The 10188-nt window shown below is 73.6% G+C and overlaps 1 protein-coding gene across 2 annotated transcripts; it reads right to left on the bottom strand.

The window, feature by feature from the left end:
* Nucleotides 1-3900: 3900 nt before the first annotated feature.
* BGN (biglycan) lies at nucleotides 3901-9788 on the bottom strand. 2 transcript variants are annotated; one of them, XM_068924218.1, is made up of 8 exons: nucleotides 9721-9788; nucleotides 7730-8013; nucleotides 7225-7337; nucleotides 6470-6683; nucleotides 6276-6386; nucleotides 6089-6182; nucleotides 5327-5465; nucleotides 3901-4296 (listed from the first exon to the last, which is right to left on the bottom strand). In XM_068924218.1, the coding sequence occupies exons 2-8, from the start codon at nucleotides 8010-8012 to the stop codon at nucleotides 4105-4107; spliced, it is 1146 nt and encodes a 381-aa protein (XP_068780319.1). In that variant the 5' UTR covers nucleotide 8013; nucleotides 9721-9788; the 3' UTR covers nucleotides 3901-4104. The 2 variants fall into 2 exon arrangements, with proteins under 2 accessions (XP_068780319.1, XP_068780318.1); XM_068924217.1 differs by lacking the exon at nucleotides 9721-9788 and having other exon boundaries at nucleotides 7730-8662.
* Between the last annotated feature and the right edge of the window lie 400 nt (nucleotides 9789-10188).

The following is a 10188-nucleotide window of genomic DNA, read 5'->3' as shown; positions in this document are numbered from 1 at the left end:
GGCCCTCCCGGTCCCTGCGCTGCTCCCCGCGCCCAGGCCCTGCGCCCCTCCGCGGGTGCGCACGCTCCAAATCCCAGCTTTCCACCCCAAATATTGCCCCTGCACCCCTTCATCCAAACATGGCACCCCAAATCCCTGCTTTGCGCCCCAAAGCCATGCAGGAAACAGAGGGTTTGGGGCGGCGGGGCAGCCCCAAAACCACACACGACCCTGCTGAAGCATGCGCTGAGCCCCATAACGTGTGCGTTGTGCCCCAAAATCTTGCATGGCGCACCCCAAACTGTGCATTGTGCCCCATAATCCATGCATTGTGCCCCAAAATCTTGCACGGTGCGCCCTGAACTGTGCATTGCACCCCGTAATCCATGCATTGCACCCCAAAATCTTGCATGGCGCACCCCAAACTGTGCATTGCGCCCTGTAATCCATGCATTGTGCCCCAAAATCCTGCACGGCGCACCCTGAACTGTGCCTTGCATCCTGCAATCCACGCTTTGCACCCCAAAATCTCGCACGGCGCACCCTGAACTGTGCACTGCACCCCGCAATCCACGCATTGCGCCCCAAAATCTTGCACAGCATGCATCAAACTGTGCATTGTGCCCCGCAATCGATGCTTTGCACCCCAAAATCTCGCACGGCGCAGCCCAAACTGTGCATTGCACCCCAAAATCTTGCATGGCGCGCCCTGGACCACGCGCAGCACCCCAAAATGACGCTGCACCCCCCCGGCCCGGCTGCCCAGCGCGCCCCCCACTGCACACTGCCCCCTTCACCTGCGCGTCGCGCCCCAAAACCTGCTAAACAGCCCCAAAAGCGCAGGCCAGATGCAGCCTGGCCGCCCTCTGCGGCGCCCGTGCAAGGACACCAGCGTGTGCACGGGCCGGCTCCCCCCCCCGCACACGAGGGGCCTCACACACGCGTGTGCGGCCGTGCGAGGGCGCGCGTGCTGGGGGACCGCGCACACGCGTGTGCGGCCGTGCAAGGGTACACGTGTGCTGGGGACCGCGCACACGCGTGTGCTGCCGTGCGAGGGCGCGCGTGCTGGGGGACCGCGCACACGCGTGTGCTGCCATGCGAGGGTAAGCGTGTGCTGGGGGACCGCGCACACGCGTGTGCGGCCGTGCGAGGGTACACGTGTGCTGGGGACCGCGCACACGCGTGTGTGGCCGTGCAAGGGCGCGCGTGCTGGGGGACCGCGCACACGCGTGTGCTGCCGTGCGAGGGTAAGCGTGTGCTGGGGGACCGCGCACACGCGTGTGCGGCCGTGCGAGGGTAAGCGTGTGCTGGGGGACCGCGCACACGCGTGTGCGGCCGTGCGAGGGTAAGCGTGTGCTGGGGGACCGCGCACACGCGTGTGCTGCCGTGCGAGGGCGCGCGTGCGCCCGCCGCAGCGTGCCGGGGCCGGGGCGCGCTTACGCAACGGCGGGCCGCGGGCCACCTGCGCCCGTGCGCTGCACGTGGGCGCGCGTGGGCACGCGTGTGCGCGCCAGCGCAGGCGTGCGGGGCCCGCCGCGGGCACATGCGTGTCTCCTCGCGCCCTGCCCCCCCCCCGCAATGCAACAACCCCCCCGCTGCAACAACCCCCCAATGCAACAACCCCAACGCAACACCCCCTCCGCTGCAACAACCCCTGCATTGCACCCCCAGCAATGCAGCGACCCCTCCCCTTGCAACACCCCCCCAATGCCCCCCCAGGCCACGCTGACACCCCTTTACACCCCCCCCAGCGATGCCAGACCCCCCCCCGACCAGCCCTGCTGCAATGCAACGACCCCCCCCCCCGCAGCGGTGCAAAATCGCGGCCCGGCACAGGCCCTGTGCAATGCAACGCCCCCCCCATGCAACGCCCCCCCATGCAATGACCCCCCCCATACAACGACCCCCCCCATGCAATGACCCTCCCCCCAAGCAATGCAACCCCCCCCCCCAATGCACCACTCTGCAATGCAATAGCTGCCTGCAACGCCGGGCCGGGCCCAGCGCGGCCCCCCCCCCTCAAAATGCCAAACCGTCCTGGCCATGCAGCCCCCCCCTCCACCATGCCCCCCCCGCCAGCAACGCAAAAAGCCCCCAAACGCAGCTCATCCGCAGCGCCCCCCCCCCCAAGAGCAGGAGCATCCCGCAGCGCACCGAGCGGCCCAGCGCCCCCCCGGCGACGCAACAGCCCCGCTGCACTGCACTGACCCCCCCGCTGCACTGCACTGACCCCCCCCATTGCACTGCCAGACCCCCCCGCTGCACTGCACTGACCCCCCCGCAATACCCGGCCCCACGCACCGGGGCTGCCCTGCTACAACCCCCCCCCGACGCAAGACCCCCCCCAACCCCGTTTACAACGCAGCGGCCCCCCCGCGGCCCCCCCGGTGCCGGTACCGGGCCATGGGTCCCGGCGCTGCGGCGGTGCCCGAGGCGCGGCGCGGTTTGGGCCGGGGGGGGGCAGAGGGGGAGCGGGGGCGGGGCCTGGCCGGCGGGGGCGGGGCCTGGCCGGCGGGGGCGGGGCCGCGGCGGGCCACGCCCCCCGCTCCAGGGTGCCGCCGCCGCGCGCGTCCCTGTCCCCGCGTGTCCTCCCGGCGTGTCCCCCGCGTGTCCTCCCAGCGTGTCCCCCACGTCCCCGGTGTGTCCCCCACGTGTCCTCCTGGCATGTCCCATGAATGTCCCCTGCGTGTTCTCCCGTGTCCCGTGTGTCCCCTGCATGTGTCCCACATGTCCTGTGGGCGTCTCTTGCATGTCCCCCATGTCCCCCGCGTGTCCCCCTGCGTGGCCCCCATGTCCCCTGCATGTGCCCCTGGCGTGTCCCATTCGTGTCCCCTGTGTGTCCTCCATGTCCCCTGCATGTCCCCCTGCGTGTCCCCTGCGTGTCCCCCCGCGTCTGGCACACGCCCTGGCGCGTGGCCCACGTGCGCCTCGCGCGTTCTCCTGCGCCCCACGTTGCCCCGTGTCCCCTGCGTGTCCCCACATGTCCCCTGCGTGTCCCCCGTGTGTCCCTTGCGTGTCCAGCCGGTCCCTTTATTGAGCCCGCGGTTATTGCACAAAGATTTTTACATCGAGGAAAATCAAAGAACGGTTAAAAACCCCCCAAACGGCCCCGAAACGGCCCCGCCGGGGGGGCGCCCCGGAGCAGGGTGCCCCGGGGGCTTCCCGCCCCCCATCTTCGGGGACAAAACGGGGTGAAACGGTAAAGTCGGGGAGCACACGAGAGGGCACGGCCCCCCCCCGCCCAGCGGGGACAGGCCGCCCATGTCCCCAACGTCCCCTGTGCCCGCGGGTGCCGTCACCCTGTCCCCGTGTCCCCCCACGTCCCCCCTCACATCCCCTGCTCCCACGGGCACCCATGGGCGTCCCTGTCCCCATGTCCCCCCACGTCCCCACATCCTCAGCTCCCACGGGCACCTGTGGCCATCCGTGTCCCCCCACATCCCCTATGTCCCCTATGTCCCCCCACGCCCCCAGCTCCCACGAGCCCCTGTGGGTCTCCGTGTCCCCATGTCCCCCACGTCCCCAGCTCCCACGAGACCCCGTGGGTGTCCGTGTCCCCATGTCCCCTACGTCCCCTGCTCCCATGGGCATCTGTGGCCGCCCGTGTCCCCGTGTCCCCCCACATCCCCATGTCCCCCACCTCCCACGGGCACCCGTGGGCGTCCCTGTCCCCGTGTCCCCCCACGTCCCCATGTCCCCCACCTCCCACGGGCACCCGTGGGCGTCCCTGTCCCCATGTGCCCCCACGTCCTACATCCTCTGCTCCCACAGGCACCTGTAGGTGTCCGTGTCCCTGTGTCACCTACGTCCCCTGCTCCCACGGGCACCTGTGTCCCCATGTCCCCCCACGCCCCCAGCTCCCACGAGCCCCCGTGGGTGTCCGTGTCCCCGTGTCCCCTACGTCCCCAGCTCCCACGAGCCCCCGTGGGTGTCCGTGACGCCCCCCCGTGTCCCCGGTGCGCCCCCGTCGCCCTGCGGCGGTGGCGGTGGCGGCGGCGCCCCGTTACTTGCAGTCGCCGGCGCGGCGGGCGAGGCGAGACGAGGCGGTTCGGGGGCGAGTCGAGGCGATCCGGGGGGGCGCGGCGCAGCGCAGCGCGGCGCGGGGGGGCCCCGGCGGGCGGCGGGTCACTTGTAGTTGCCGAAGTGGAGGGCCAGGCGGTCGGCCAGGCAGCGGAAGGCGGCGGGCGGCACGGCGCCCGGCCCCACCGGGTTGCCGAAGAGGCTCAGGCCCTGGTAGTGGGCCCGCTTGGCCCCCGGCGGCGCGCAGAAGTCCTGCGCCCCCACCCGCGAGATGTTGTTGCCGTGCAGGTACACCACCTGCGGGCGAGGGCCGCGGGGGGACGGGGGGGGCGCGGGGGGGACACGGGGGGACACACGGGGCAAACGAGAGAAAGGGAGAGACGTGAGTGGTGTGAGCAGACACCCAGCGCCCCCCAGTCCCTCCCGGTACCTCCCAGCGCCCCCCACTGTCACCCAGCACCTCCCAGGGCTCCTCTAGCACCCCCCAACACCTCCCAGTGCCCCCCAGCACCTCCCAGAGCTCCTCCAGCACCCCCCAGCGCCCCCCAGTGTCACCCAGCACCTCCCAGAGCTCCTCCAGCACCCCCCAACACCTCCCAGTGCCCCCCAGCACCTCCCAGGGATCCTCTAGCACCCCCCAGCGCCCCCCAGTGTCACCCAGCACCTCCCAGGGCTCCTCTAGCACCCCCCAACACCTCCCAGTGCCCCCCAGCACCTCCCAGGGCTCCTCTAGCACCCCCCAGCGCCCCCCAGTGTCACCCAGCACCTCCCAGAGCTCCTCCAGCACCCCCCAGCGCCCCCCAGTGTCACCCAGCACCTCCCAGAGCTCCTCCAGCACCCCCCAACACCTCCCAGTGCCCCCCAGCACCTCCCAGGGATCCTCTAGCACCCCCCAGCGCCCCCCAGTGTCACCCAGCACCTCCCAGGGCTCCTCTAGCACCCCCCAACACCTCCCAGTGCCCCCCAGCACCTCCCAGGGCTCCTCTAGCACCCCCCAGCGCCCCCCAGTGTCACCCAGCACCTCCCAGGGCTCCTCTAGCACCCCCCAGCGCCCCCCAGTGTCACCCAGCACCTCCCAGGGCTCCTCCAGCACCCCCCAACACCTCCCAGAGCCCCCCAACACCTCCCAGCATCTCCCAGTGCTCCCCCAGTGCCCCCCAATGCCTTCCAGAGCTCCCCCAGTTCCTTCCAGGGCTTCCCCAGCGCCCCCCAACACCTCCTAGAGCCCCCCAGCACCTCCCAGGGCTCCTCCAGCACCTCCCAGTGCCCCCCAGCGCCCCCCAGAGGTCCCCCAGTGTCTCCCAACACCCCCCGGCGCCCCCCGCACCGTGAGCAGGCGCAGGCCGGGCAGCCCCGGCGGCACCCTGCGCAGCCGGTTGTGCTCCAGGCGCAGCTCCCGCAGGGCCCCCAGCGGGCTCAGGCTCCCGTCGGCCACCTCCCGGATGGCGTTGTGGCCCAGGCCCAGCCTGGGGGCGGCGGGCGGCTCGCCGGGGGCTCCCACTGCCCCAGGGCCCCCGGCCTGCCCCACATCCCCCCCCGTGCCCCACTCCCTCCCGCTGCCCCCAGTCCTGCCCCACATCCCCCCCCGTGCCCCACTCCCTCCCGCTGCCCCCAGTCCTGCCCCACATCCCCCCCCGTGCCCCACTCCCTCCCGCTGCCCCCAGTCCTGCCCCACATCCCCCCCCGTGCCCCACTCCCTCCCACTGCCCCCAGTCCTGCCCCACATCCCCCCCCGTGCCCCACTCCCTCCCGCTGCCCCCAGTCCTGCCCCACATCCTGCCCCGTGCCCCACTCCCTCCCACTGCCCCGCAGTACACCCAGTCTCATCCTCACTGCCCCCAGTCCTGCCCCACACCCCCTCCCGTGCCCCACTCCCTCCCACTGCCCCCAGTTCTGCCCCACATCCCCCCCCAGTGCCCCCAGTCCCTCCCACTGCCCCCCGCCCTGCCCCACACCCCCCAGTGCCCCCAGTTCTGCCCCACATCCCACCTCCCACTGCCCCCAGTCCCTCCCAGTGCCCCCCGCCCAGCCCCAGGCACCCCGGTGCCCCCCCAGCACCCCCAGTCCTGCCCCCCAGCGCCCCCCCTACTTGGTGAGCTGGCCGTAGCGCTTGAGGTCGTCACGCTCGATGGTCTGGATGCGGTTGTGGTCGAGGTGCAGCTCCCGCAGGGTCTCGGGCAGGTCTGGGGGGACGGGACGGGACGGGGGGAGGTGGGGATGCGTGGGGGGGACCGGGGGGACGCGCGGGGAGGGCGGCGGCGGGAGCAGGCACCTACCTTTGGGGATGCTGGTGAGCCGAGCCTCGGAGATGCGCAGGTAGTTGAGCTTGAGGCCGTCGAAGGCGCCGGGCTCGAAGCCGCTGTTCTCCAGCGGGTTCCCCCCCATCTCTGCGGCGGAGGGCGCGCTGAGGCCCGGCGCGGGGCCCCCCGCCTCGGGGCCCCCCGCCGCCGCCCCCCGCCGCCCCCCTCACCGATGCAGTTGACGTGGCGCAGGCCGCGGAAGGCGCGCCGGGGCACGGCGCGGATGCGGTTGTCGTGGATGCGCAGCTCCAGCAGCCCCGGGGGCAGGGGCGCCGGGATGGCCGCCAGCTGGTTGTGCGACAGGTAGAGCTTCTCCAGGCGCGTCAGCGGCGCCAGGGCCCCCGGGTGCACCCGCCGCAGCCCGTTGTTCACCAGCACCAGCGCCTGGGCCGGGGCACGGGGCGGCGTCAGCGGGCGCGGGGCACAGGGAGCAGGGCGCAGGGGGACCCAGGCGACGCGGGACGTGGGGGACGCGGGGCGCAGGGAGCAGGGGGACCCGGGCGACATGGGACATGGGGGACGTGGGGGATGCGGGGCGCAGGGGGACCTGGGCGACGTGGGGCGTAGGGGGACAGGGGACATGGAAGACACGGGGAACATGGGGACAGGGGATATGAGGGACATGGGATATGGGGGGCACAGGGAACATGGGACCACGGGACGTGGGGGACAAGGGAGGCAGGGACCCAGGGACCGTGGGACACAGCCGTCATTGGAGCACAGCATAGGGAGAACAGGGGACACAGGGAGAACGGGACGCAGGATCCACGGGACACAGGGGACCTCGGGACCCTGGGACACAGAACAAGGGACCCAGGGGACACGGGAGGCAGGGGAAGGCGGGACCCAGGATCGGGGCCGGGTCAGCAGGAGCTGGGGACAGGGGGACACGGGGAAGGAGGCGGGGGCGCAGGGGGACACGCACGTAGAGGTGGCGCAGGCCCCGGAAGTCGTGGGGACGCAGCTCGGTGATGCGGTTGTTCTGCAGGTCCAGCAGGGTGGTGTCGGGCGGGATGTCCTTGGGCACCTCCGTCAGGCCTGCGGGGGGCGCGGGACCCAGGCGTCCGGGCGAGGCGGGGGCACCGGCGCCCCCGCCCTGACCACCCCTCGGGGACCCAGGCGTCCTGCCCCCCCGTCCCAGGGCTCTCCACACCCCCAGGGACCCCGGCGTCCTGCCCCCCACCCCGGGGCTCCCCACATCCCCCAGGGACCCCGGCGTCCTGCCCCCCACCCCGGGGCTCCCCACATCCCCCAGGGACCCCGGCGTCCTGCCCCCCACCCCGGGGCTCCCCACATCCCCCAGGGACCCAGGCGTCCGGCCCCCCACATCCCCCAGGGACCCAGGCTTCCGGCCCCCCACGCCCCCAGGGACCCCGGCATCCGGCCCCCAACCCGCCCCCGGGGCCCCGGCGTCCGGGCGGCTCGCTCACCCAGGTCGGAGCACTGCACCACGCGCAGGTGGCAGTGGCAGCCGAAGGGGCAGAGGCCACCGTAGGGGGGGAGCTCGGCCTCGGCGTCGGGGGCGCCCGAGGTGGGGAAGGCGCCCGAGGCCTCGTCGCTGCCGTCGCCGCTGTCGTCGCCGGTGGGGGGCGCCTGCCGGGCCGCCCGGCCCCCGCCGGGGCCCTCGTCCAGCGCGAAGTCCCAGAAGGCGCGCTGCTCGAAGGGCAGCGCCCCCGCGCCCAGCGCCAGCGCCAGCAGCACCAGCCCCGCCATCCTGCCGGCACAGGCGCGCCTCGCACGGGGGACGGGGCTCCCGCAAGGACGTGCCTCGCACGGGGACCGGCCTCGCACAGGGAGGCGCCTCGCACGGGGACACGCCTCACGCCAAGGAATCGCTTCACGCAGCAACACGCCTCATGCAGAAACACGCTTCGCGTGGGGACACGTCTCACACAGGGACATCCCGCACGGGAATACGACTCGCACGGGGATGCTTCCCACGGGAAGCATCTTGGACAGCGATGCCTCGCACGGGGATGTCTCACGTAGGGACACGTCTCGCACGAGGACGCGCCTCGCACGGGGATGCTTCCCACGGGAAGCATCTCAGACAGCGATGCCTCGCACAAGCACGCGGCGCGCACGGGGACGCGCCTTGCACGGGGCCCCAGGGCTGCCATGGCTGGCAGGGGCGGGGGGGACGATGACAGGGCACCCGGACGCCTGGGTCCCCTCCCGGCTGCGGGCAGGGCGTGGTGCCGGTGGTTGGAGCGGGGACGTGTCCCGGACGCCTGGGCCCCGGGAAGGGCAGAGGGATGGGGACGGAAAGGGATGGGGGGGGGAAAGGACCAGAGCCCGGACGCCTGGGCCCCGGCGAGCGCGGCGGGGGTGGGCAGGGTGCCACGTTAGCAGGTTGGCGGCGGTCGGGGATGGGGGGGGGGGGCGTGCTGGCTGCCGCCACGGGCCCAGGCGTCCGGGCCCCCGCGGAGGGGGTGGCGCCGCGGGTGGGGGCGAGCGGCCAGGCCGCGGGCGCCCGGCCACCGGCCACGGCCTGGCACCGGCCGCCGGGCGGGGCTGCCCGGACGCCTGGGCTCTCCTGGCTGCGAGGGGGGGGCTGGCGGCCAAGCCGCCTCGGAGCGTCTGGGAGCGGGGGAAAATCCGACGAAGCGTTTCCGTCCGCCGGCCCTGCCAAGGCGGGAGGGAGGGCGGGAGGGGAGGGGAGGGGGCCGGCGGGATGGACCCAGGCGGCCGGGAGCCCCAAATCGGGGAGCCCAGGCGGCCGGGAGCCCCAAACTGCTCCCCCCCCGCCCCAGGAGCCCAGGCGTCCGGGAGCCCCAAATCGGGGAGTCCAGGCATCCAGGATCCCCAAACTGTTCCCCTGCTCCGGGGAGCCCAGGCGTCCGGGAGCCCCAAGCCGTTCCCCCCCTCTCCGGGGAGCCCAGGCGTCCGGGAGCCCCAAGCCGTTCCCCCCCTCTCCGGGGAGCCCAGGCGTCCGGGAGCCCCAAGCCGTTCCCCCTCTCTCCGGGGAGCCCAGGCGTCCGGGAGCCCCAAGCCGTTCCCCCCCTCTCCGGGGAGCCCAGGCGTCCGGGAGCCCCAAGCCGTTCCCCCCCTCTCCGGGGAGCCCAGGCGTCCGGGAGCCCCAAGCCGTTCCCCCCCTCTCCGGGGAGCCCAGGCGTCCAGGAGCCCCAAGCCGTTCCCCCCCTCTCCGGGGAGCCCAGGCGTCCGGGAGCCCCGAACTGCTCCCCCCACCCCGGGAGCCCAGCGCCTCCCATTCAAACGCGGCGCGCGGAGGGGCACCCGGGCGTCTGGACTCGCCGCTCCCCCCGCCCCGCCGGAGAGAGCCCAGGCGTCCGGGGACCTGCTCTCCCCTGAGGATGCTCCCGGTGAGCAGGGGGACCTGGGTGTCTGGGGAACACGGCGCTCCCCCCAGCCGGGGTGTCCCGCGGCAAGGGGGGACCCAGGCGTCCGGGCGGGCACCCACCTTGTCGGGGAGGCCGGGCTCTCGCTCCCGTCCCGTCGCCGCCTCGGGGCTGAAGTGGCCGCGCACACGCGGGGCCCCCTCACACGCGCCTGCCCCCCCCTCGCATGCGCACGCGCCCCCTCGCACGCCCCCCCCCCCCCCCCCCCCCCGGCGCCAGATGGTTCCTATCAGGCACCTGCCAAAAAAGCCGAATTCGAGCACGAGGGTGGAAAAACGGAACGGCGGCCCGGGGATGCGGAGGGGACCCAGGCGTCCGGGCCCCCCACCCTGCCCCGGGGACCCCGGGGGACCCAGGCATCCGGGCGCTGCCTCGCCCCTGCGCCCCGTTGCCGGCGCTGGGCAACCTGCTGGCTGCGCCCCGGACGCCTGGGTCCCCTCGGTTGGGGGGGGGGGGGGGGGGGCTGGACGCCTGGGTCCCTGGCAGTGGACGCAGCCCCCCCCAACCCACCCCACGGTGCCCCACAGCGC

This window comes from Struthio camelus, chromosome 38 (genome assembly GCF_040807025.1).
Source record: "Struthio camelus isolate bStrCam1 chromosome 38, bStrCam1.hap1, whole genome shotgun sequence".
NCBI classification, from domain to species: Eukaryota; Metazoa; Chordata; class Aves; order Struthioniformes; family Struthionidae; genus Struthio; species Struthio camelus.
This window is presented reverse-complemented; position numbering and strand designations above follow the sequence as displayed.

Bases quoted from the DNA above. Each gene is read 5' to 3' on its own strand.
- BGN (XM_068924218.1), bottom strand. From the start codon at position 8,012: ATGGCGGGGCTGGTGCTGCTGGCGCTGGCGCTGGGCGCGGGGGCGCTG. The intron at 6,387-6,469 runs GTGAGGGGGGCG...CCTCCGCCGCAG, and splicing joins GCGCCACGTCAACTGCATCG to AGATGGGGGGGAACCCGCTG. The intron at 4,297-5,326 runs GTGCGGGGGGCG...CCTCGCCCGCAG, and splicing joins CCGGCCTGCGCCTGCTCACG to GTGGTGTACCTGCACGGCAA.